The sequence below is a fragment of the Phragmites australis genome, chromosome 22, assembly GCF_958298935.1.
Source record: "Phragmites australis chromosome 22, lpPhrAust1.1, whole genome shotgun sequence".
NCBI classification, from domain to species: domain Eukaryota; kingdom Viridiplantae; phylum Streptophyta; class Magnoliopsida; order Poales; family Poaceae; genus Phragmites; species Phragmites australis.
Window position 1 is genome coordinate 14,443,333 of NC_084942.1, and position 27,412 is coordinate 14,470,744.

Below are 27,412 nucleotides of genomic sequence, written 5' to 3' on the forward strand. Positions count from 1 at the left end.
GAATGTATGTGATAGCATCTTTGGCCTCTTACTAGACATATGGGCAAGACAAAGGATGAAATCAAGTCACGTAAGGACTTGGTGTATTTTGGAATCAGGCTAGAGCTACACCCTAAAGACAGACCAAATGGGAAACATTATCTTCCCCCGACTAGCTACTCTCTAACACCTGAAGAGAAAAAGGTATTGTGCAAGTGCTTACGTGGGGTGAGAGTCTCGACTAGTTACTCATCCAACATCAAGAAACTAGTCTCGATGAAAGATTTAAAGCTAATCGGCATGAAGTCTCATGATTGTCATGTGATGATGACACATATGCTCCCTTTTGCAATTAGGGGTATCAAGAAAGGATACATAAAGGTGGTCATCACACAGTTGTGTCACTTATTTAACGCAACTGCTTAAAAGGTGATCGATGCTAAAAATGTGCTTCCCTCCATCCTTTTTCGATGTCATGGTACACCTCTTAGGACTCGGTACAACCATTTTTCATGAAGTACAAGCTAGACATCAGCACACTTGAGGGTATCGAGATTCTCAATGAGACTGTTGGCAACTTCATTCTGTGTTCTAGACGGGATATCATCTTTAGCCATCAGAAGTCACAATCGTCAGCGTCATAGCCGCCCTCGCGCCTAGCATCTCTACCTCAGGCACTTCGGCCCCAGAGCCAAGCCTCTCCGCCTCATGCACCTTCTCCCCCATGCCCATTATCTCCGCCACAAGCACCTTCGCCCTCGCGTCCATTATCTCCGTCTCAGGCATCGTTGCATCGTGCTTCACCGTCTATGACTCCGGCACCTCCGCCTCCAGCGTCTGCGACTCTGGCATCTCCGCCTCCAGCGTCTGCGACTCCGGTACCTTTATCTGAGCATCGGAGAGTCCCTATCATGGTTACCCCATACGAAAAGACTCTAACATCTCCGGTGAAGAGGTGGCTTCTATCCTCCAAAGCAAAGGCATCATCCGCTCCAGAATCTCCAGTGAAGGGCAATCTCGCGAAATAGACCGACAAAACATTAAGTACCCGTTAATTGGATTTCTTGCCTACACTGGATGTTCATGAGAAATATGAGAATGGCAAGTCATTTATGCCATTGTTTCAACTCCAAGAAGGTCCATGGGAGATGAGAAGATTCCAAGAATGGTACATGAGAGCAAATATCGTTGGGTTCTCCATAATCACTACTTCTGTCCCTGCTAACGTTTTTCTAAGCAGAGACTCCTATCTCATGGTGGATTTTAGGGACATGCATGCCTTGTTCCGCCGTGAGAAACTAGGCATCAATCTCGTAAGCGTGTGGTGCCTGTAAGTGCATACAATCTACCTCTATGTTTATATATCTACTAATATATGCTATGGAAGCTAATGACTAGTGACTTGTTCTGTAGAATGCAATTTAACGATACGGAAAAGTTGAATGTACCGGTCGGATTCATTGATCGCAACGATTCCCAGTCCAACTTGGTCGTGAAGTTGAGGACAGATGACCCCTAGATTAAAGGAAAGAGTAACAAGGAGAAAGCAAGGGTCATAAGAGAATGACCAAATCATGTAGGCTTCACATGTCAACCTACATAGGAAGGGCTATGATAGAAATACAAGATAAAGACTACATCATGTCTCCCTACAACTTTAAGTAAGTATGATATATTCATAACCTAATATAAGTATTCAATTTAATTGGTCGATTAAGAACCTAACATAAAGATTTATGTAGCGATCACTTTATTTGTATAATGCTGATACCGAAGTCGAGCAGACTTGTAGTCCTTGACTCAGCTGATCTCCCCCAAAAATCTTACCAAAATCTCATCGATGTTATACAGAGGTAAAGAAAATCCACATACAGAAAATTCTTATAAATCATTTATAAATTGATAATTACTTATTGGCATTTGAATAGGGCCTACAAGTGGTACGTAACAAAAGGTGGGATACACGATACGGCCAAACCAGATTCGATGATGGTCCAATGTGACATGTATCGGATTATCATCTACGAAGTCATTCACAAGAGTGGCAGGTTCTTTGACCTCGGAGGTGAATTGGCTAGCTATCCGAGGCTTTGTGAGTGGGAGATGAAAGAATACTTGTGTTGAATATTTAGCTTGTGATGTAAATTGACTTGTGATGTAAAAATATTGTAGTTATAAATATTATTGTATTTGTGTTAAATATTGGACTTGTGTTGATTCAAATTTTGTTGAAATCTGTGATGTTGAAATCTTTCTTGAAAATGTGTTGAAATCTTGAGGGAATAAAATATATGCTCATTATTAATTTTAAATGAAATACATACCACATATGAGTCCTTATATCACCCGTCTGTGGAACTCTATCTATCTATAGGCGGACACTAAAGTGCGTCGCCTGTGGAAATATATTTTCGCAGGTGATTGTTCTTTGGTTCACTTAAGTAGCCACCTGTGGTATTGATTTTTTACAGAAATCACATGTGAAAATATATTATTATAGGCGGTCTATTTTGCGTCTGTGGAAATTATTCATTTTCACAGGCCTTCAATCACAGTCGGTTACGCTAAACGTCTATAAAAATTGGTTACAAATTGCTTCTAAAAATAATTTACGTAAGTAGTGCGTCATCAGACATGCTAGGTGGTGAAAGAATTAGCGAAAGCCAGAGGCGGGATATCTGAATATGACACCATGAAAGTGTGGGAAATTGAAGAGTAATTGCCATGGTTTGATTAATTGATCACCGGTTAGTATACATGTCAGACCACATGATATTATACCATTCATGTGGTTCGTGTAAACGGGAAGGTAAGATACATACCCTGATTACAGGATCAATCATGGCATGAATAACCATACAGTTTATAGAAACAATGGCCGAAGGAATTATGGCAGCAAATCACGCTAACACCGAACGTTGACGTGTGAAAAATAGAAAACTAGAGGTGGAGGGGGAGAAGGAAGGAGAGAAAAAAAAGAAAAAGATGATGCGGAGGTGCAAGAAGGGAGAGACACCCTTCCTGGTGGTCCGCCACTGCATGCAGGCGGTTCCAAAAATCCTCGAGCCAGAGCTTTTCCTCCCAGCCTTCCACAGTGCCACAGCCCACAGCCTTGACCAGAACCGGACCAGACCGGATCACTTTCGCTCTGACCCCTGTCGGGTACTCCCGGGCCCACCAGCGCCGGTCGAACCCAAGGCGAGGCGAACCTACCCACCAACACACATTCTCCCGTCGAGCCGAGAGCGACTGACCTGCCTATATAAGCCGCGTCGCGTACGGGCCGGGGCCGCACCCGGAGCACCACCAACTCCACCGCCGCACGTGCGACAGCGAGCGGGAGCGAGGGCTTGGCCACGGGAGGAGGAAACCCTACTGCTACCCACGAGCCGCTGCCCGCCGCCTCCGACAACTCCAACTCCTCCAGGTAGGCGAGGCGCCGTCGTCCTCCTCGCGCTCTTCGTCCCTGCTCCCGTCGGGTCCACGTGCATTGTTAGGGGTTGCGCCGTAAGTCCCGCGGCGCGCCCCGGCGTGGGCGCTGCGGATGGACGCGTCGTGGTCTCCCCGCGGCCTCTTGCCGAGGAGGCTCATCTCGTCTCTCTCCGGCGGTGCGGTTGGCGACGCGGCGCCGTGGTGTACCCGCTTGCGGCCATTCGCCGTGGACGCGCGTAGCGGTGATCTCCCTGCGTCCGCTCGCTGGTGAGGCGCGCGGGGATGCACGCTGGCGGCGCGAGCCCCAGGCATGGCGGTTGCTAGTTCTCGCAGGCAGCGCGCTCTCGCTCGCTCACTTTCTGCAGCTTTGTTGCGTTCTCCCTAGCTACTCGCTGCTGGCTTGTGGTTGCCGTTCTGGGTTGTTTCTCCAGTTCTAGACTTGGCGATCGATGTGACCGACTCCTCGCGTTCGTCTCTACTGCAGGGAACCAGCGCGATGAAGGCGTCTCCGTGGACCGGCTCGCGCGTGACGTTGGCGTGGTTGATCGTGCTGCTCGCCTCCGCCGCCCTCGTCGCCTCCGACGACGCAGGTGCCGTGTCCCTCTATCCCCATGTGCTACTTTTCCGCCGCGACCATTTGGCTAGGTTGGTTTTTTCCATGTTCGTTCCTCCGAACCTACGAAGTCGACATACGCTTACTTCGTCGCCGCCTTTCGATTTTATTTGTTGGGGGGTTTTCAGCAATTTTTCTGTTCGAGACCAGGGATTTCTGAGCAATTAATCTCCTTCACAGCACGCCATTTTTTCCCTCTTCGACCACGTCCATTAACTGGATGAAATCTAGATAGGATCTATGCTTCCACAGTTCTTATTAGAAATTTTACCCCGAACTCGTATGAACACTTTTTATCGTCCAATGATTTGGCTTGTTTCCAAAAGGTATTTTTGAAACCGCGAGGTATTTTTCTCTGGAATTGTTTCGCTTTTTCGTTTCGGTTTTTTCTGTGTGGGCCGCCCTTGACTGACGACGTCTCCAACCAACTCCCTTCTGTCGCTGCAGGATTCTCGCCGCCGACCGCCGTACCCGCGGGTCCGCTGCATCCGGCACCTCGCGCCGCCGTAGCCGCCCTGCCCCTGCCCCTGCCCCGCAAGGTCCTCCGCCCGCCAGGTAAACCGCAAGCCCCGTCCCGTCCTGCACGTCCCGCACACCCTCCTCGCCCACACCCATCCATCTGTCCCTCGCCGTCCGATCCGCTGGTCCGACGTGCAGGGCTGGCCGCGGCACCCCGGGTGGCCCACCGCCCCGCGCTTTCTCCGACCGGGCCCTGCCTCAGCGGGCCCCGCCGTCCTGCGGTCGTGCCGAGCCTGGCGTGTTTTGTGGTCGTGTTCAGAACGACCTCTTCGATGAGGGAAGGGAGGAGGAGGAGCCCATGCCGGTGGCCAACTGCTCGCTTGCACCTTCCATTCTGTCGTAGCCTAGACCGTGACACGTGGGTCCGTTCGGTTTGGTGTTGGCCCGCCGCCGTGCATGACTAGTGGGCCCGTCTTTTCTGTAGCAAGGCTGCTTGTGCACTGCGCGAGTAATCTGCGTGCGTCTCACTTTGTCCTGTACTGGCAACGCAGGTAACGGCAGCGCGGACGCCGTCGGTGGCGGAGGGGCGCGGCCGAGCCGGATGGATGAGGGTTGCGCTGGCGTGGAGGACATCGAGATCTACCAGGACCACGCGTCGCCGCTGCCGAGCGGGGTGCCGTCGTACAAGGTGGAGGTGACGAACCGGTGCGGCGTGGACGGGCGAGAGTGCGCGATCGCTGGCATCCACGTGCGGTGCGGGTGGTTCAGCTCGGTGAGCCTGGTGGACCCGCGCAAGTTCCGCCGCGTCCGGCACGATGACTGCCTCCTCAACGACGGGCGGCCGCTTCTCGGCGGCGAGACGCTGTCCTTCGAATACGCCAACTCCTTCCCGTACCGCCTCTCCGTCTCCGTCGCCACCTGCGTCGACCCCACCACCTCGCCCTAACCACCGCCGCCCACGCACGCACTCACCATACGGATCGGAGCTTACTGGAACACGTATAAACTCATAGCACACTATACTACGTACAAGCATCGTTAGTTGAGATGGGAATAAGTGTAAGTAACTGATGGTGATTTTGTTAGCTTCTTCGGTCACGCGTGCGAACGGAGGCAAAGTAACTAGCTAGCCTCTGCTTGTTTTGCCAATGATGGTGGGGTCACGTGTACATGACACGATCGCCTCGCCCGGGAGGGATTCCATTCCATGGACTACATCGAAATGGCCTTTCTTCCGATCCGCTGCTGCTGCTTAGTACTCCAGCAGTTGTGGTAAAGAAGACGAGTGCTTTTCCGCTTTCTGCTTCTCCTTTTGGTCGCGCTCTTGCGGCTGTGTTGCGATGCATGTTTGCTCGCGCATGTGAATGTGAGTTCTTCTTGTCATGAGGAATGCCGTTTTGCCAAGGGCGCTGCTGCTGCTGCTGCCCCATTGATGGATGGCTTGGCTTCCACCGTGCGTCCGTGCAGCTGTCCCCTTGTCTGTGACTTGCTTTTTCTGGGCAAGGCTGTGCTTCTGCTTCAGCCTCTCTCTCGTGCGGAGTGACAGACATGCTGCAGCGACGGGTGCTTTGCTTCGCGCCTGGCATTAATTGCAGTGTGATGGCTGGGGGTGCCCTTTTAAAAGTTCTTGGGATGGGAAGGGTACTGTATACACGTAGTCTTTGTTGGGAGTTGGTGTAGGGGCCTGGTGTTGGCTTACACGTGTTGGGCATTCACTCCTCTGATGGCTATAAGCTGCTGCAAGGCGAGCCAGGTTTGCAAATGAATGAATTGAATGGAACCTGGCATTCCTGCAACTAGTAGTAGTACTAATAGGAGTACCACATTGCATTTTGGTGGAAGAAAATTGTAGTAAGAGCGAAGCGAAACCCCAAAACGTGCACGTCTAAGGGATCGTCAGTCGACCCATCCCATCATATGTAGGGAGCCGATGGAGCTGACTAGTTGAGGATCAATCGGTAATGAGTACTGTACTGGCACACAGGAACCGATGCGCGCGCACCGGCTACCAGCAGCCCATCTCGCTAGCTACGCAGCGCATCGCGGCTTGGGCAGTAGGCCGCCTGTTCTGCGAAGCGAGGAGAGTGAAGAGGCCAGGTAGTGCAGAGGCGGAGCGCAGCAGTGTGCATCGGCTGGGCTGCCTTCTGCAAGCTTAGCTCGCGAGCGATGGATGGACGGGGACGGGGACAGGCGGGGGTTGACGCAGCGGTGAGCTCAAGCAGCAGCTGCCTGCTGCGTTTGTGGTCTGATTGGGACACGCGCGCCTCCCTCTGCCTTTCTGTCTCTGCTGCTCTCTCTCTATAGCCTTCTTCGCCCTAGGGATCAGGCTAGCCTTCGCCCTAGACTACACCCGCTGCGTATCGCGTTGGGTTCCCTCCCATCTTTTGCTTTGCTCTTGCCTTGCCTGATGCGGTCTATCGATGGAGGCAGGGCAGGGGTTGGTTCCATGAAAGCTGCCGGCCTGTGGTTGGCTGGGCAAGTGACTAGTGGATCGTGCTACGGCGCTGCATGCCTTCCCGGAATGGCAGCTTCGCGGAGGGACGGGAGACTGCCATACCGAATCGAAGGAGACGAGCTGAGGAAGGGGTGCAGCTGTTTAGCTGTTGCCACCTCACCACGTTCCCCGTTCGGATCACAGAGATCTGGAAACACAGGAACCCAGCGGGAAATGTCAAACGATGCTAGTTCCCTCTTGAATTCTTATGCGCCATGCCTCGAGATTTCGATCATGAGGATTCTCAGAGCCATTTCTTTTGTTCTAAAGGGGTGACGCATCGAAATCTTTTCTGCCGGCTTCAAATTTGTTGCCGGGAAACTTCTCTGAAATCCATATATACTCTTGCCCGGCCGGTTAATGCACACGATTGATGTGTCTGAGCTTCAGGTATGCCGATGGAATTTACGGTTTTGTAAGGGAGAAACAAGTAATACAAAAACGTTGAAATTGTGTCTTCTCGTAAACTTCTTGTTCCAAACAGAACCTACAAGACCACGTCGAGTTGATTCCGTAGGAATTGTTGAACTTAATCTAGAATTTCAGATGTACATTAGACATAAAACACAAGGTTTTGGGGTCAGAGCCTGTCAATTGGAAGCAGGGGTTTCATATAAAACAATTCCATCCCGGCAGGAATCGAGTGAAACTTTCATCAGCTTTCAAATGCGCCTCAAATAGAAATTATGATGCGGTTGCAGGCTTGCAGCTCTTGGTGGGGTGAGCTCCACTGGATACTCGTTGAATTTTTAGGATTCCATTTCTTGTTCGTAAAGAAAAGTAAAACATTCCCAAACGATTCGGTTTCTCCTCACATTCCTTGTCCCAAACACCAGGTAGTACATCAGAAGACACGTACTACTATGTATATATCAGGCCGGAATAGTACATTTTCTGAACCTTGAATTTAAAAACAAATCTTAGTTGTGAACAACTGAACAAGTACTCGTAGCACGCATACGTACACACAAAAAGGTACGCGACTCCTGTGCTGCGATTGCAAGTTTGGTCCAAAGTACAGAAAAAGAGGAACTTCTCTGCCTGCCGGGTGTGATAAAAAACCTGTTGCTATTGGGCTTTGTGCAGCGGGAGAGCATCCAAAAGACGCGCGAAATTCCACTCAATCACTTCGGTCCGTCGCATCAACTAACGCAGCAGTTTGGCATCGCTCTGCGAGTCACTACCACTGGAGTCTGGAGGAGCATGCATGGAGCATCTGAGCAAGGGATTTGCTCGAGATTTTCCGTACAGACAGAGCATTCCAGCGTCGGAGGAGAGAAGCATGTAATTTCCATATTTCTTCTCTAGTCCTTGTGCCCTTTTAAATCAGTTTTCCGATGAAGCAGAAGTCAGAGGAAAAGCTAAAAGCCAAAATCAGGAGTACTTGTCAGAAAATTTGATTTCCAAAGAGGCAAAAGCTCTCTCCAAACGTTGTCCTAAATTTCTTGTCATGCAAATGTACCCTCCTATGCCGTCTCCAAACTGATACACGTCGACCAACTGATGTGTACAAGGAAGTCTCATGTGGCAGTACGGTACAAGCCATGTGAGTTGGCCCATAAGTAGGTGTAGTTCCACGCAATAAAACTTGGAAGAAATACACATTCTCCGTGAAATTAGCATATAGGCACATTTAATAGGTTACTCATGTGGATATTTAGACTAAAAAGGCCCATAGAACATGAAGACCCTTTGGCCCATTAGTAGTAGAAAGCTTAGGCCATATTATTCATTCATATAAAAGAGGTCTCTCCTACTTCTGTATAAGGAGATAAGTGATTCATAAATTATATGCATAATCATTAGTAAAATGGAGCGATACCAGATTGTAACTTGTCTTTTGTGTGGTGTTCTATTAAATCTTATTTAATTACTTCGTGGAAATAAGCATTTTATATGATATACCTATATTTTTGCTTCATCACTTTTTTTTATTTGTGGAGCATATATACTCTGTTCACAGCTCAGCAATGTAGAATATATTTCAGTTTTTTGTTGCGAAAGGAATGTTCTTTTGAATATTCTTTTAAGTTGTATTAACAGAGCACAAGAGATGATGATTGTATACGGAGGAAAATCAGATAGGGTGAATGATTATGGAAATTAAATTCAAAGATAAATTCACCTAAATCAAAAATAGACTTAAATTCAGTATTTAACTTGAAACAGATTGTACACACTCTAGTAAAAAGGATGTAGAGTAAGATCTATTGATCTGATTGCTCTCAAATTTGAATAACAGAAACTAGATTCAAACACGAAAATATTACAACAAGAATCAAGTCAATCAGATATATAAATAAAAAATTATGCATAGTCGAAATAGACTGAATCAACCAGAATCGAGAAGATCAAAACCTAGTTAATAACGAACAAAAGCTACTCGAGATCAAACCAAAAATACTCAAAATTTTCTCGGATCAAATATTAGATATTGTAGCAAGGTTTTGAATGGACTAAACTAGATAAAACTTCTTAAAACACGAAATCAAACTAAAACTAAAACCATGCACGTAGAATATAGAACATAAAGAAAATATTGAATCAACTCATTAACTTACGAAACTTGATTCTTCATTGCACTGATGAATTTACAAGATGTCTCTCCAAAACATTCAACAAGGATTTTCACAAAATTTTAAAACCTAGATTCATCTACTTTCTAGATCAAAAGTCTGAATTCGATCTCGTTCTTTTTACATACTTGCTCTGAACGAGACCCTCTAAATATATAGTCCTCCACACCGTCTTTGGTTTGAAACAATCCTGATCTTATCCTACCGGAACACAAACCATACTAAAACACGTACATTCATAATTGAATCCAACTCATGCTCAAGTCTAACTCTTACTAGTACTTGATTTCCTATGGGACTGGACTCTCCAACCAATTAGACTGCAACCTGATCTCGCCATATACTCTAGTGACTCCATCACTCGAACACATTATCTGGTTGCCCACAACCTCGCGTACCCCTGCCCTTCCCCGCAACGCATCTAGTCGCACACCTGTAATCTTGCCTTCACGTATATTATTCTCTAGCCTGAATGTCCCGCGTAACATCCTCGATAACCACGACATCAGTTCCTCCTAAACCTAATTCGTCAATCCGTCATCGACCACGTTCACCTTCGAGCAATAACTACACATGTGTCAAACAACAAACGAGTATGAGCAGAAATCCTTCCTAACTAGACTCAAAATCAGTTCACACATCACGCAAAACTATAATGCTAATATAAGCATACTCAACTTCTGATAGCGCATCAAACCATCTATACTATCCAAACATATCTAAGTAATATCTTAGCAATTTATGGACATTATCCTAATGTTATTATACTAAATTATTTTGCTCTATCAATTTTATTATTTCAATCTAATTTTTTATTACATGATCTCACGGTATATAGGGGTACAAGAGTATCTTTACCAAAGTAACCTTGTTTTTATGTGATAATGATACGAATAACTGGGATGACGTTAAGCTGATGATGTAGCCCGCCCCATCATTGCTAACGGGGTCGCATTGGAAGTGGAAGTGACCTTTCGTTTCCCCACGGCTCGATTAAGGCTTTGTTTATTTCGATTAGAGGTCGTAAATTATAATTTACAATCTATAAACTAAAATAAATAAATTTTTATTATAATTCAATTTTCTCATTATAATTCAGTTTGTAAATTTAACTTCTAGATTGTAACAATCTAACAATTTGATTCCATTAGTTTTTTGCAATGCAATTTTTTACCATTCAAAATCTACATTTTCACAACAAACAGAAAAGCTGCAGGCAAATCTACTCAGCTCACGCGCGCGTCTCAAATATCAAAAAGCTCGATCAGGAAAAAGTTGAATTTGTGTGGAGGAACACCAGCAAAGGGGTAGTACTGTAATTATAGGACTCCAAACTGTCTAATCCCAGCTCCTGTGTCGTCAAACTTTTCTCCATTGGATCGACTTGCACAATACAATAGCACGTGCGCGGCTGAGCTTTTATATATATATATATATATATCGATTTTTTAAAGAAAAGTGTTTCTCATGAAAATTCACACTATACCATTCCACATATTGGGCGAAACACTACTTGTGCAAATTGATCAAAATCCAAGCGCTCAGTAATTTGGTGCTACAGTACTCAATGGACAGTAAAACGATAGTACACTGAAAAAAAGCACCTATCTGCAGGGACGTGCTACAGTGCTGCTGAAGGGGACTGATCACCATCCTACAAAATCACTGTAGCACCGGCTGCAGTGATCTGCATTTGCCATGCGGTTCGGGCAGACACCATTTTTGTTTCGATAGGAAGATGAAAAATTTGTTCCACATGCCTTGAAAAGGATGAAAATATGCATAATGCAGTTAGAAAAAGGTATCCTAAGAATCAAAACTTCTTGGTAGTGAGATAAAGCACAAAAATTCAGGTGGTATTTCAGCAACAATCAATCTTTAGAGCGGTAGAGCGTCTGCTTGATATAACTCTAACTCCGAGATCAATACATGATTTGATATTTGTAGAATAAAATAATATGATTTAAATATAAGTTTTTAATCCAAAATAAGAATAATATGGCTCAACCAAATACCATCAATTTTCCCACTGCTTCATCTTTAAAATTTTCTAAAGCTAATTCTCAAAGCTAAAGTTCCACCAAACAAGCTCACAGTATCAATGGTTTATTTTGCTAGTTATATCGATTTTATGGCATACTTAAGTGAGAAGTGGATTTTCACTCGTGACAAAACTAAAAATTCCTCCAAAGTTTCCCCCAAGTGGTAAGATGGCTGATAAATAGTAACAAGGATCCAGTTCCAAGTATGCCTAAAGCCGTTGAAGCTGAATTCAGACCTGTCCAAATGGGTCTATTGAGCCGGCTTGGCACGGACCTAACTAGGTACAACCCGGCTAAGGCACGACCCGACAGGCCCGACTAAGCAAACAACCCGTGTTGTGACGGCCCGCATGCTGGAGGCGTGACTCACGGCACAACCTGTTGCCGACCATGACGTGTCAGGTTGATCCGGGCACGGTTACAGCATGGCGCGTTGGTTAGGCAGGGAGGGGTGGTCGACTGGGCGGAGGCGAGGCAACCGGGCGACCAGCTGGTGGGACGGGGGCAGGGGCTGGCACGACCGGGGTTGGGCGACGGGGCGACTGTGGCCGAGCCAAGCCATACTGGCACACTGTGCTAAAATATCGATCCAGACCCGATCCAGCTAACTATACCGTGTCGATATAACCCGTCTACCTCTTGCATCGTGCTGTGCTTCCAGTCGGTTCAATAAACATAGCCCAGATGAGCAGCACTAAAGCTGATAGGAAATAGGAATGGACTAAAACAAGGAGCCATGCGTGCGTGAGAGACATTCACAGAGTCCAAAATATGCTAATTGTTGGGCCTGGTTAATTGGACCTGTATAACTTTGTGGGTGCATGATATGCTGACATTCTTCTCTTTCTTGGTTTCAAAAACAATTCTTCTGTTTTCTTTGATATGAGTATGTGATAGTGGTGATCAAGACCCTACATGTCGTTGCTCTTTGCACAGACAAATCGCGGGTATCACTTAAAGATAAACCCCAACTGGTCCAACGCAAGAATCTCTACAATTGGTGAGCCTTTGTCCCAGCACATGCAATTTGTGACGTCAGTAAGAAGGAAAGTACTCTATCAAGTCATAAATAATTATCTCTTTGATCAATATTCGATCAATCTTTTAAAATTTTGATCTTTAAAAGTTTCTAGAACAATTATTTTGGAAGTATAAAAATCATATGGGTAGATTTGTTAAAAATACTTTCATAATATTATACTTTTTATTAGATATTATAAATATATTTTAATAAAAATAATAATTAAAATTGTAAATTGAAGACTTAAAAAATAAAAAAAATGATAAATATTTATAATTGAAGGAAGTAACATTTTTTGACATCTGCAAGATCGAAAGTGGCCTGGCTTAGCGTGTGCCTGTGCAACTAGCTGTGCATCCAGCCCACCTGAGTTCAAGGCTGTCGGAGGATTAACTCATGTCGCAGGGATCCCGAGAGACCCCTTTTTAGAGATTTGGCCGGGGGTATGATCCTGAATAAGTTCGTCGGAGAAATGAATGAGAGTAAATGCAACGACCGGTGGTGAGGGTGATGATGGCCTAGTGCAAGAAAGAAGTAAATGCACCGGAATTTAGACAGGTTCGGACCGCACGGGAGCGTAATACCCTACTCATGTATGGATGTAATAACTGTCCTTAAGGAAGTCTCTCGAGGATGTTGCTGGTTACAAGAATATTTGTCTAACTAAGAGCTTGAGGCTCCTTGTTCTTGGGCAGGGACCGTGTCTTGGGTTGGTCTGTGGTTCGGTTCTTGGTGCTTCTATGTTCGATGCTTGCGGTCTCTTGCTCTATTCTTCGATTGCTTGTTGATGCCTCTTCTATTGGGTTCTCCGGTCCTACTCGTCGATTGGGCTCCCTTCTTTTTCTTCTGTGCTGCCGGCTCTTTTATGCACTCGTCGGCTGTGATATGCCCCAAACAGGAAGGAGGGGGCACAAGTTCCAAGACGCCATGACTGGGAAAGGCGTCATCATTTCTTCTGGGTGAAGTGATCGGAGGGTGGAAAATGCGTCGCACGCTCGGTCACCTATCACCATAAACGCCCTGGCAACGGGCGCCGTGGAGAGGGCCTACCGGGCAGTCGCAGAGCAACCCGGCGTGCCCGCCCTGTCTTGTTGCTCTGCCACAGCAGGGCGGCAGACGGAACGCCTTGATCCTGGTGATGTTATCCCGAGATACGTCGGATGATACGGGACGGGACCCGTGCAATTAATAGCCCCACGCCTCTCTGCCAACACATGGCAGGAACTGACACTGCGGCGGGAGCAGTTGGGGATGTCAGGCCACGCACGCTCATTAAATGCGGCTTCGGACCTTTGACTGATTGACACCTCATCAGCGGGCCCCTCGGGGGCCTTTCTGGGTCATCGGGGCACCGAGTGCTCGGGGGTACTTTCACGTCCCCGAGCACTCTCTCTCGAGAATGCCTATCCTTGTCCTCAAGGTACCGGGTGCTCGGGAGTACTGTTCACCTCCCCAAGCACTCTCTCCCGAGCACTCTTATACGAACCTTCGGGGAACCGAGTGCTTGGGGGCTGCCACGTGTAGCCCCGAGCACTCTCTCCCGAGCACTCTTTGTGTGGAACTTCGGGGAACCGAGTGCTCGGGGGTTACTGCACGCAACCCCGAGCACTCTCTCTTAGAACTTTAGCTCTTCTGATTATCGGGGGACTAGGGTGCTCAGGGGTGACCAGGCACTGGCCCGAGCACTTTCTTCCCGGAACTTAGACTCCGCGGGTCATCGGGGAACTGGGGTGCCCGGGGACCGGTGACTGTGGCCCCGAGCACCTTCTCCCGGGACTCGAACTTTCCTCACCCCGCGGGAGGGACCTCGCGAGATGGCGCCATGTGGCGGATGGCTGGCTTGGCCTCGGGACTCAGGGACCCCCGGTTCTTGATACACCGACAGTAGCCCCCGGGCATATCGGCAGGCGATGGCACGGAGACTGCGGATGGGACCTTCGTCGCGAACGAGGCCAAGGCCGGTGCGGACGCCACGTGGCAAGCTTTCAGGGGATGGCCCCTTCGACTCGGGCCTTTAGTACGGCCCAACGGGGAGACGAATGGACGCGCGTCCACACAACTCCCGACGGGCATGACAATGGGGCGGGCAGCACGCGCGGCTGCCGCGCAGATCGAGGAAAATACGCCTGGCAGCCGCTGACGCCGCACGACCAGTGGGAGATTCGCCTGGCGGTTACGTCGACCGAGGAAACCGTCCCGCCGAGTGTGCCGTTGGCAGAAGACGTTTGAATTCCCTGAGGTATATAAAAGGGGGAGGGGAGCGATCCGCCCCCCTCTTTACGCCATCTTGCGATCCTATTCTCGTTTCCTTTGCGCCCCTGAGCCTTTAGAATCCCTTAGGCGATCGGAGCACTTCTCTCTCTTCCTCTCCACCACCCAGACAACCTCCCCCTCCGACGAGATGCCGAGAGTCGGGGGAAGCCGCCGCGACAGGACTCCGGACAGCGTGCTGCCGGAGTCTCGCTTGAAGAATGAGGAGGTGGCGGAGAGGGTCAGGAAACTGCTAGTCCCCGAGGGCCAGCAGGGGGCCTCGGTGGTGACGCCGGTGAACTTCCCGCCGGCGACAACCATCCCCGGGCGCATCGTCTTGTTCACGTCCTTCGTGGCGGCGGGACTGGTGCCGCCGTTCTCGACATTCTTCCTCCAAGTCCTCGACACCTACGGCGTGCAGTTGGTGCATCTGAGCCCCAACTCCGTCTTCGTGCTGGCGGTGTTCGCGCATTTATGCGAGATGTTCGTGGGAGTGGCGCCTTTGGTGACGCTTCTTCGACATTTCTTCATCCTGCGATCGACCGGGAAGAAGAGGGGGTACTCCACGGTGGACGTCGCGGGGTGCTGCAATCTTCGGCTGCGAGACGGCATGGGGGAGCGGTACATCCCCCAGGTGCTGCGAAGCAAATGGGAGGAGTGGCGGCGGGACTGGTTCTTCATCGACGTCTACCCCCATGATCGTCTTGCCCTACCGGAGGTGGCGGCGGAACCCCAGAAGTCGACGTGGGAGGCGCCGCCGCCGGAGGACGCGAGGTTGGAGCCGGTGTTCGAGCGCATCAGATTCCTGCACGACGCCGGGCTGACCTCGGTGATGGTGGTGGCAGACTTCCTGCGCCGCCGCCTGGCGCCCCTGCGGGAGCGGGCCCAGCCATGCTGGCTCTACACCGGGCCCGAAGACATCACCAGGACCCAAATCGGTGCAAGCTGGGACCTAGGCCCGGCGGAGCTGAGGGGCTTGATCCGGGTGGTGACCGGCGTGGAGGACACGAGCCGGGCGGAGCTCCCGTGGCCGGAAATGGCGCTCTGCGCCAACCGCGAACGCACGACGATCCAGGCGAAGCTCCCGGAGTTCGACACCCAGGGGCTCGTCGATCGGCCGAGGAGCCGGAGCCTCGAGGCCCCGGAGCTCCCTGGGTTGGATGAGGCGGCCAGCAAGGGGGCCGCAAGCAGTCCGGTGCGGACCGGTGGCCCGGGCGTCGCGAGCGGTGAGCCGCGGGCCAGCGGTGGGGCCGCTGCGGGCAGCAGCCGTCGCACCGAAGGAGGAGGCGCTGCCGCCGACGGAGCGGCGGTGGCGCCGGAGGACCGGGGGAAGCGCCCCTGGCTCTACATTCCTGTGCCGGAGTCCCCGCCGTCGCCATCGGCGGTGGCGGTGTTTCCAGTTCTGGAGCCCCGCCAAGCCCCCAGCGAAAGAGGAGAAGGGAGGACTCCGGGTCGGCGCTGTCGGTCCCGGAGTTCAGGCTCCCGGTGGCCAAATGGCAGTACTGGGGGACTACGACCGCGTAAGTTTCATTCTTCGTTCTTTCTTGGGCTCGGTTTGCCCGAACTAAGCTTCGGTTTTGACCTTCGTCTGTCTCCTGCAGGCCGCCCACGGGCGCCGCCGAGGTTGAAGGAGCGCCGGCGCCGACGCCAGCACCCGAGCCAAGCTGGCCGGCGGAGCCAAGGCAGGCAGACGCAGCGATGGCGGCGGGGCCAGCGGACGCGGCGGCCGAGGCGAGGATGGAGGACGCGACGACCAAGGCGGGGACGGCTGAAGCGGCAGTCGTGGCAGAGCCAGCGGACGCGGCGGCCGAGGTGGGGATGCAGCCGTCGCCCGAGCTCTCGGCGCCGGTGGAACCTGCCCCGGGCGTGCCGAGCCGGGGGCGGATGATGGCCTTGCAACCTTCGGGGACCCCGAACCCGCCGGAGGAGGGTCGCGGGGAAACCAGCGCCCGACCGGCCTGCCGACCCCTTCCTGGTCGCGATCGAGTGCGTCCAGGTGGCGTTCGAGCGGCTGGGCGCGGTGGTGGACGCGAAGGAGGATCAGCTTGAGGCGGAGCGCGCCAGGCTGGACTCGGAGAGGGCGCAGCTTAAGGCCGCTCGGTGCGCCTTTGAATCCCGCCTCACCGCGCAACGCGCCGCCAACGAGGAGGAACGAAGCGCCATGGAAGAGGCCCGCGCGGCGGCCGCGCGGGAGCAGAAAATTTTGGAGGATACCCGCGCAGAGATCGCGTGGGAGCGGGAGGCTTTGGGGAGCGCCCGCGCAGAAGCTGTGCGGGAGCGAGAAGACGCCCCTCGCCTGGCTGAGGCATCGCGGCAGCAGGCTGCCGAGGCCCTTGCCAGGGAGAGGCGGGCGCAGGAGCGGGAGGAGGCGGTCGCGAACCGCGAGTGGGCGGTGGAGGCCCTCGAAGCTGACCTGACCCTTCGGGAGAGCGAGGTCGACCGGGTGTACGCCGACTTCCAGCGTTGGGCAGCGGAGCTCCAGAACACCGAAGGGGACCTCCGACGCTGGGAGGAGGACGTCGCCATCCGGGAGTTCAACGCCGAGATTACGGCGGTGGACCTGGGCACCCGGGAGGACTTGCTAACCCGCCAGGAGGGTGAGGCTACAGAGGCGGTGGCGGCCATCGCTGCCAGGGAGGAGCAGAACGCTAAGCACGAGGCGGAGCTGACCGCCCGCGAGCGGGCTCTGTCCGAACTGGTGGCGCAGGCGAAGAAAGCCGCCGGCCCTGCACCCGACGCCAGCTCTTCTGGCGCGGCCGGGGGCCAGGGTCTCGAGGAGCAGCTGCGGACTGCGAAGGAGAAGCTCGAGGCTGCCTTTGTCGCGCGGGTCAACCTGCAGCAGATGTTGGAGGACGTACTCCGGCGGATGCGGCGGTCCGTGGTGAGGGCCGGTCTTGGGCGACTCGTCGTGGACGAGAATGGTGATGCCCCCGGATGACACGTCCTGGGACTCCAGCAAGTCTGCGATGCCTCGAGGCGCTGCCCTGGGCCATCCAGGAGCTTGCCGCCCGGGAAGGACGCGGCTTGGCCCAAGCGGTGGCCGAGCACGTTCTGGCCTGCTACCGGAGTAGAGACTCGAACTTCCCGCTGGAGCCAGCGTGGGAAGGAGTAGTCGAAGCCGAGGGAGAGGCCGCCCGGGAAGCGGTTCGGAGCACCGCTGCCGAGGTGGCGGCCGGCTTCAGGCGGGAAGTGCCGCCACCGCCAGCCCCCGGGGATGGCTGTGACGATTCTGGCTCCGACGCCGACGCCGACTCCGCCTCCGATTAGGCTTTTTGTAGTAGTTTCTTCTTCTTTTTATTTTTATCTTGATGTAAATACGGGAGTGATCCCTTAGAAATGCTTGTATCCCCTTTGTAAATATAATGGAAGCTTTCTTTGGGCTCGCAACTCCGGTATTCTCCTGAGTGTTTGATGTTGTTTCTGATGTTCTGCCTTGATGCCTCGAGGAGTACTCAGTCGGTTTGATCCGACCTTTCCATCCCCGAGAACGAAGTCGTCCCGACCGTCCTTTTCAGTGCGTTCAGCCCCCGAGCCCTCGCGAGTCCGCATCGGCTAAGTCAAAAGACAAAGACACGAACTTCCTTGCTCGGGATATAGGTCGAATCCAGCACGGAGCACGCCATGACCGGTGAACACTTTTTCACCTTGCGACCACTTAGTCAGCAGACCGGAGACACGCGTTGGCGGGAATGCGACCAAGAGTCCCCATGGTTCGGTGGTGCCCGGGCTTAAGACGGACCGAACCGAGCACCGATAGCCCGCCCCTGAGGCCTAGGCTCCGGACTACTCGAGTGGCTCGAGCGATAGGATTACCCAAGGCACCCAGGGACTCGGTAGTGCTCGGGGCCCTTAAAAGCGGACCGAACACCACGACCACCATGAAAGACTTTGATCAGACATTACCGCACACACGGTACACCTTTCTATGGACTGTTCTGTCGTTCTAGGAAAAAGTGGACACACGGTAGGGTTTTGTGCGCGAGGAGACCGTCTCACCGGGAAGATTAGAATACGAGGGCCCCCGAGGACGACTCGGGAACAAAATACTATTGGATGTAAATTCGTCTAAATTTAACCACTCACTGGACAGGTGTCGGCCTTTCGGCCAACCGGTCCAGGAGGGGCGTGCGCTCCGAGCTCGGGGTGCCCGGGGACTTGGTTCCCTCAGCCGGGGCGCCCGAGCATCAAGGGGCCTGCGAAGAGCCCGGGGTCGGGTGATCTCGACCACTCATGCTTAAGTGGTAGGACCATCCGAGGACCCTTGGGGCCGAGCAGCGACCTAGGTATCAAGGCCCTCGCGGTCGAGCTGCTTTTGCTTTGGTTGTCGATCTGTGACTTAAGGGAAAATAGAGAAAATCCTTGTTTGGTGCACTCTGTTAGTGCGATACTTTTTATAGATTGCTCTCATTTTTGACCCGAGACCTCTCGAATACCCAGACCAGCGAACAAGAGCAGGCAGAGGTATAACCCAGAGGTCCTATGGTTCGGTGGTGCCCGGGTATGACAAACCAGACCGAGCACCGACAGCCCGCCCCTGGGGTCTAGGCTTCGGACTACTCGAGCAGCTCGAGCGATATGATTACCCAGGGTGCCCAGGGACTCAGTAGTGCCCGGGAGCCTGCCACGACACCGAACACCACAGCGTACCACGTCGGACGTAAGTCAGCGGCAACCGCCCGCACGCATACCGATCGGGATTCTTTTATCAGCGGGGAAAATGAGAGAGCGAACTTTTTTCGCACAATCGAGCATCTCACCAGACAGATTAAACATATGGAATCTAGAAAAACAAAATTGACACATGATTGCACATTAATATTCATATTGAATTGACACTTTTTTACAAGGTTGGGTGACTTACCCAGCTAGTGGTAGCCCCCGGTCAACTTGGGCGGGGGGGGGGGGGGGAAGCCCCCGGGCTGGTTGACCTGAGCCGCGAGCATGGCCATCTACGGGTAGAACCTGCACAGGTGCTCGATGTTCCACGGGTTGGGAAGCGGCTGCCCATCTTCTGCCGCCAACCTGAAAGAACCTTCTCGCGGGACCCCGATCACGGTGAAGGGACCTTCCCACATAGGGGACAGCTTATTCCTTCTTTCGCGCGACTGGACGCGTCGGAGAACTAGATCCCCCACCTCAAAGGACCGTGCCCGGACGTGGCGCTGGTGATAGCGCCGCAGGCTTTGCTGGTAGCGGGCTGCTCGGACGACGGCGCGCCGCCGACGCTCTTCCAGGTAGTCGACGTCGTCGCGCCTCTGCTGCTCCTGTTCGCCTTCAGAATAGGCATGCACCCGAGGGGAGCCTAGGGTGAGCTCGGAGGGGAGGACCGCTTCAGTGTCGTACACGAGGAAGAAAGGAGTCTCCCCAGTAGCGCGGCTTGGCGTGGTCCGGTTGGCCCATAGCACGGCAGGCAGCTCGTCGACCCATCCCTTCCCGTGCTTTGCGAGTACGTTATAGGTCCGGGTCTTGAGGCCCTTCAGTATCTCCGCGTTGGCGCGCTCAACTTGCCCGTTACTCCGAGGATGAGCGACGGAGGCGAAGCAGAGCTTGATGCCGAGGTCTTCGCAGTAGTCCCCGAACAGGGCACTTGTGAACTGAGTGCCGTTGTCGGTGATGATCCGGTTCAGGACACCAAAGCGACTGGTGATGCCGCGGATAAACTGGAGCGCCGTGTTCTTGGTCACCTTGATGACTAGGACCGCCTCCGGCCACTTGGTGAACTTATCGATGGCGACGTAGAGGTACTCATAGCCCCCGATTGCTGGGGGGAATGGACCCAGGATGTCCAACCCCCAGACCGCAAAAGGCCATGACAGGGGGATGGTGTGAAGAGCCTGAGCTGGCTGGTGAATCTGCTTTGCATGGAACTGGCACGCTCTGCAGCGCCGAACCAGCTCGGAAACATCCTGGAGGGCTGTAGGCCAGTAGAAGCCTTGCCGGAAGGCCTTCCTGACCAGCGTGCGGAATGATGAATGGCCACCGCACTCGCCCTCGTGGATCTAAGCGAGGAGCTCGCCGCCTTCTGCCTGGGAGATGCATTTCAGGAGGATGCCTCCTGTGCTACGCCGGTAGAGATCCCCATCTACTATGGCATAGCGTTTGGACTGCCGAGCAACTCTTTCGGCAGACGCCTCATACCCGGGAAGGAACTTTTCCTTCAAGTACCCTCGGATATTGTCCATCCATGAGGCATGTTGAGAACATTCAGCAAGTGCAGCGCACTCGCCGGTCGGCGGCACCCTGACGGGGCTTCCCACTGAGGGCGCCGCTGGGGTCCCCAGAATTGGGTTCGAGGTTTCCCCTTCGTCCTGTTCGGCAGGCAGGACGGAAGGCCGTGTGAGTCTTTCTTCAAAGACTCCGGCAGGGACGCGCACATGGGAGGAGGCCAGGCGGGAGAGGTCGTCGGCCAGAGCGTTGTCGCGGCGAGGGATGTACCGCAACTCCAGGCCGTCGAAGCGCTTCTCCAGCTTCCTGACTGCTGCCACGTACGCCGCCATTTGAGGATCCGTGCACTAGTACTCTTTGGATACCTGGTTGATCACCAGCTGGGAATCTCCCTTGACCAGGAGGCGACGAATCCCGAGGCCCACCGCGGCTCGAAGGCCGGCGATGAGGCCTTCATATTCCGTCATGTTGTTGGATGCGCGGAACTGTAGCTGCACGACGTACCGGAGTTCTTCACCCGTTGGGGAGGTGAGAACCACTCCAGCCCCCGTGCTTTTCAGCGAGAGGGAACCGTCGAAGTGCATGACCCAGTACCCGGGCGCATCGCGCCTGGGATGTGCAGAAATCTCTTTGGGGACGACCTCGGGGACGGGCGTCCACTCTGCCACGAAGTCGGAGAGCGCCTGGCTACTGACAAAGTGCAGGTCGAATTCCGCCAGCTCCACCGCCCACTTGACAACACGCCCGGTGCCTTCTTGGTTCCGGAGGATGGGTCCCAGTGGATACGTGGTAACCACCGAGACCTTGTGCGCTTGAAAGTAGTGGCGCAGCTTCCGGGAAGCAATAAGCACGGCATAGAGCAGCTTCTGAGCCTGGGGATACCTTGTTTTGGCCTCCCGGAGGACTTCACTGACGAAGTACACCGGTCGCTGTACCCGGCGGGCCCGGACGGTAGCCTCACCCGAGGGGCTATTACAGCCCCCAGGCTCGGCAGCGCGGTCGGGGCCGACCGGGTGCTCGGGCTCGACTCCCTGGTCGGGAGGAACCGAGTGCTCGGGCTTGACCCCCTGCTCGGGAGGAACCGAGTGCTCGGGCTCGACCCCTTGCTCGGGGGGAGCCAAGTGCTCTGGCTCGACCCCCTGCTCGGGGGGAGCCGCGAGGACTGGGGAGTGCTCGGGGGTGGCCAGGAGCTGGGACCCAGCACCTGGCCCCGCGCACTCATCACGCTCCACCACCAGCACTATGCTTACGACCTGAGGAGTGGCCGATACGTAGAGTAGTAGGGCTCGCCTTCGGAGGGAGCCACCAGCACGGGTGGTGAGGTGAGGTACTTCTTCAAATCGCGGAAGGCCTGCTCGGCCTCTGGCGTCCAGTCGAAACGACCGGTCTTCTTCAGGAGCTTGAAGAGGGGGAGCCCCCGCTCTCCAAGTTTGGAGATGAAGCGCCTGAGGGCCGCCATGCAGCCGGCGAGACACTGAACCTCCTTGAGTCGAGCCGGGGGTCGCATCTGCTCGATGGCCCGGATCTTCTCTGGATTGGCCTCGATTCGTCGGCTGGAAACCAAGAAACTGAGGAGCTTGCCCGCGGGTACCCCAAAGACACACTTCTCGGGGTTGAGCTTGAGGCAGGTAGTGCAGAGACTGTTGAAAGTCTCGGCAAGGTCGTCGAGCAGGGTGGTGCGGTCTCGGGATTTGACCACGAGATCGTCGATGTAGGCCTCGACGTTGTGGCCAACTTGTGAATCAAGGGTGATGCGAATAGCGCGCTGGAAAGAAGACCCAGCATTGCGCAAACCAAAAGGCATTGACATATAACAGTAAGTCCCCACCGGGGTGGTAAAAGCAGTTTTCTCTTCATCCTCTACGGCCAGGCGAATCTGGTGATACCCAGAATTTGCATCTAAAAAACACAAAAGATCACATCCCGCGATTGCATCTACAATATGATCTATGCGGGGCAAGGGAAAGGGATCTTTGGGGCAAGCCTTGTTCAGGTCGGTGTAGTCCACGCACATGCGGAGCTTGCCGTTGGCCTTCGGGACGATAACTGGATTCGCCAGCCACTCGGGGTGGAGGACCTCTCGGATAAATCCGGCGTCGAGGAGCTTGCTGACCTGCTCCCGGATGAATTCCTTGTGCTCAGGAGCCTGTCGCCGGACTTTCTGCTTCACCGGGTGTGCGTCCGGGCGCACAGCCAAGTGGTGCTCAATCACCTCCCTAGGGATCCCGGGCATGTCGGACGGTTGCCATGCAAACACGTCGGCGTTAGCCTGGAGGAATGTGACGAGCGCGCTTTCCTATTTACTGCCTAGGTCACCGCCGATTCGGACGACCTGGGAAGCGTCTTCGCCCACCACGACCTGCTTCGTAGGAACAGAGGCGTCGGCGGCGAGTCGGGGTTTGGATGAAGAGGGTCCCGGGCCCCCTGTGCAGCCTTCGACCTCGGCCTGGGCTGAGACCAAAGCCATGTACGACTGCTCGACGCAGGAAATGGCGCTGCCGGAGTCGGCGGTCACGGAGATGGGGCCTGCTGGGCCCGGCATCTTAACCGTGAGATACGCGTAATGTGCGGCCATCATGAATTTGGCGAGCGCCGGGCGCCCGAGAATGTCGTTGTAGGGGAGGGGGAGCTCCGCGACGTCGAAGAGGACGTTTTCCGTGCGGAAGTTGTCCCGACTCCCGAAGGTTACGGGTAGCTCGACCTGCCCGAAGGGCAGGGAGTGCCCGGGTGTCACTCCGCAGAATGGAAGCGACGGCTTTAGGCGTCTGGAGGACACCTGCAGCTTTTCGAAGGCCTCCTTGGAGAGGAGGTTGAGGCCTGCACCCCCATCGATCAGCACTCTACCGACCTTGACATTGCAGATGGTGGGGGACACCACCAGGGGTAATCGCCCCACGGCTGCAGTACTGGCGGGGTGATCGGCTATGCTGAACGTGATCGGAGCGTCCGACCACTTCAGGGGCCTGGCGGCCTCTTTGCTCGGGATTACCGAGGACACCTCGCGCCGCATGGTCTTGATGCCACGCCGCGAGGAAGGCGTGTAAGCGCCTCCGTCGATGAAGGCGACGGTATGCTCGGGTTCCTGGAAGTCGAGCTCGGCGTTGCCGGGGGCGGCCTCAGCATCGCCTCCCCCGCGGGACTCGTCGCGCTCCCTCTGGCGCTGCTCGATGAGGCCTTTGATCGTACGATACTCCGTGAGATCGTGCCATCTGGTCTGGTGTATGGAGCACCATTTGCCTAGCTCGGGCCCCGCGGGAGCGGGGGCCCTCGCTGGAGCAGGAGCCCGGGCGGGGGCCGGAGCCCTTGCTGGAGCCGGGGCCCTTGCGGGCGCCGGGGCCCTCGCTGGCGCGGGCCGTCTGTCGGCGGCCGCCCGGCATTCTTGCCGGCAGTCGGGCTCTTGGGCCAACCTATGGGCGGGGTCCTGGGCCGGTTCGACAGGAGCAGCTTCGCGCTTTCTTCTCTTTTTCTTTCCCGCCTGTCGGAGCGGGAAGAACTCGGCTGGTCGGTGGCGAGGCGCGGAGCATGCCACGCCCGGGCCTCCGCCGCCTTAGCGCACTTATCGGCCAGTGCGAAGAGTTCCGTAGTGGTTTTGATTTCGTGCGTACCTAGCTTTTCGAGCATCCGCTCGTCGCGGACACCCTACCGGAAGGCGACGATGACAGCGTGGGGGGCTATCCGCGGGATGGTGTTGCGGACCTGGCTGAAACGCTGAATGAAGCGCCGCAGCGTCTCCCCCTCCTGCTGCTTGACGGCATGGAGGTCGCACTCCAAGCTGGGGCGCGTGAACGTGCCCTGAAAATTAGCCACAAACTGATGGCAGAGGTCATGCCAGGAGCTAATAGATCCTGGGGGTAAGTTCATGAGCCAAGAACGGGCGGAGCCCCTCAAGGCAACATGGAAATAATTTGCCATCACCTTTTCACTGGCACTGGCCGCCTGGACGGCCGTAGTGTATATTTGGAGGAACTCGACGGGGTCGATGGACCCGTCGTACTTCTCCGGCAGCTCTGGGCGGAACTTGGAGGGCCATTTGACTCGTCGGAGCTCACTAGAGAAAGCACGGCAGCCAGTGCCGTACCCCGTGGCACGGGCGGCGCTCCTTTGCGGAGAATGCCGGCGAGCCGGGGAATCCTCGCGGTCGTGGGCCGGAAAAGAGGAAGCTTGGTCCTCAGCCTCGGCCTCCTGCCGGGTTTCCCGCTGGCACTCGAGAGTGACGCGCGCATCTTCGTGGCCCCTCTGCTCGTTGAGGCGCAAGCGGAGGTCCTGGGCTCCGGACGCGGCTAGGGGGGTGGCGCTCTGCCTGGAGGCCCCCCAGCCAGTGCGAGCGTTGTTCGTTGATGGGCCGGTTCTGGCGGCGCCACGCTGGGTGGTGGCACGAGAACTCCTGGCCAGCACCTGGCGACGAGCAGTGTCGACCAGGGCAGCGACTTCTTGGATCCACCGGCCTTCCGGAGTGCTCGGCGTCGCCTGGACGGGAGGGTGCCTGAGGAGAGCGTATGCCGCAAGCAGCGCACTCCCGGAACCGGCCTCGCTGAAGGCGAGCCTACGCCGGAGTGGCACCCGGCGCTGTCCAGAGGCGGACCAGGCGGCCGGAGTTTCGACCACCTGCTGGGGGTTGGATGGTGCACCGGTGGCGACGGCGGCGACCCTGCTGGGCCCAGCGCCCTGGTCCCCTTGGGAGTGGAACGCCGCGCGTGCAGAACGCGGCTGCTGTTGGGACGTAGCCGCGGCTGGGGCCTCCTGTGCGAGGGGCTGCATTTCCTCACTGGAACTGGAGCCGGAACGCTGGAGGCGGTGTCCACCGGCCATTTTTTCTGTGGAAGAAAACAAACAAACAGATTCAGGTATGTTCCCCTCTACCTGGCGCGCCAGCTGTCGGAGGATTAACTCCTGTCGCAGGGATCCCGAGAGACCCTTTTTTAGAGATTCGGCCGGGGGGATGATCCTGAATAAGTTTGTCGGAGAAATGAATGAGAGTAAATGCAACGGCCGGTGGTGAGGGTGATGATGGCCTAGTGCAAGAAAGAAGTAAATGCACCAGAATTTAGACAGGTTCGGGCCGCACGGGGGCGTAATACCCTACTCCTGTATGGATGTAATAACTGTCCTTAAGGAAGTCCCTCAAGGATGTTGCTGGTTACAAGAATATTTGTCTAACTAAGAGCTTGAGGCTCCTTGTTCTTGGGCAGGGACCGTGTCTTGGGTTGGTCTGTGGTTCGGTTCTTGGTGCTTCTATGTTCGATGCTTGCGGTCTCTTGCTCTATTCTTCGATTGCTTGTTGATGCCTCTTCTATTGGGTTCTCTGGTCCTACTCGTCGATTGGGCTCCCTTCCTTTTCTTCTGTGCTGCCGGCTCTTTTATGCACTCGCCGGCTGTGATATGCCCCAAACAGGAAGGAGGGGGGCACAAGTTCCAAGACGCCACGACTGGGAAAGGCGTCATCATTTCTTCTGGGTGAAGTGACCGGAGGGTGGAAAATACGTCGCACGCCCGGTCACCTATCACCATAAACGCCCTGGCAACGGGCGCCGTGGAGAGGGCCCACCGGGCAGTCGCAGAGCAACCCGGCATGCTCGCCCTGTCTTGTTCCTCTGCCACAGCAGGGTGGCAGACGAAACGCCTTGATCCTGACGATGTTATCCCGAGATACGCCGGATGATACGGGACGGGACCCGTGCAATTAATAGCCCCACGCCTCTCTGCCAAAACATGGCAGGAACTGACACTGCGGCGGGAGCAGTTGGGGATGTCAGGCCACGCACGCTCATTAAATGCGGCCTCGGACCTCTGACTGATTGACACCTCATCGGCGGGCCCCTCGGGGGCCTTTCTGGGTCGTCGGGGGACCGAGTGCTCGGGGGTACTGTTCACGTCCCCGAGCACTCTCTCCCGAGAATGCCTATCCTTGTCCTCGGGGTACCGGGTGCTTGGGGGTACTGTTCACCCCCCCGAGCACTCTCTCCCGAGCACTCTTATACGAACCTTCGGGGAACCGAGTGCTCGGGGGCTGCCACGTGCAGCCCCGAGCACTCTTTGTGTGGAACTTCGGGGAACCGAGTGCTCGGGGGTTACTGCTCGCAACCCCGAGCACTCTCTCCCGGAACTTTAGCTCTTCTGATTATCGGGGGACTAGGGTGCTCGGAGGTGACCAGGCACCGATCCGAGCACTTTCTTCCTGGAACTTAGACTCCGCGGGTCACCGGGGAACTGGGGTGCCCGGGGACCAGTGACTGTGGCCCCGAGCACCTTCTCCCGGGACTCGAACTTTTCTCACCCCGCAGGAGGGACCTCGCGGGATGACGCCATGTGGCGGATGGCTGGCCTGACCTCGGGACTCAGGGACCTTCGGTTCTTGATACACCGACAAAGGCCCATGGCGCT

The 27,412-nt window shown here is 54.5% G+C and overlaps 1 protein-coding gene across 1 annotated transcript; it reads left to right on the forward strand.

Moving 5' to 3' along the window:
• Positions 1-3,907: 3,907 nt before the first annotated feature.
• LOC133904526 (TPD1 protein homolog 1A-like) lies at positions 3,908-5,639 on the forward strand. The gene is made up of 3 exons (XM_062346023.1): positions 3,908-4,001; positions 4,472-4,600; positions 5,035-5,639. Exons 1-3 carry the CDS (start codon positions 3,908-3,910, stop codon positions 5,427-5,429), a joined length of 618 nt encoding a protein of 205 aa, XP_062202007.1. The 3' UTR covers positions 5,430-5,639.
• The last annotated feature ends 21,773 nt before the right edge of the window (positions 5,640-27,412 follow it).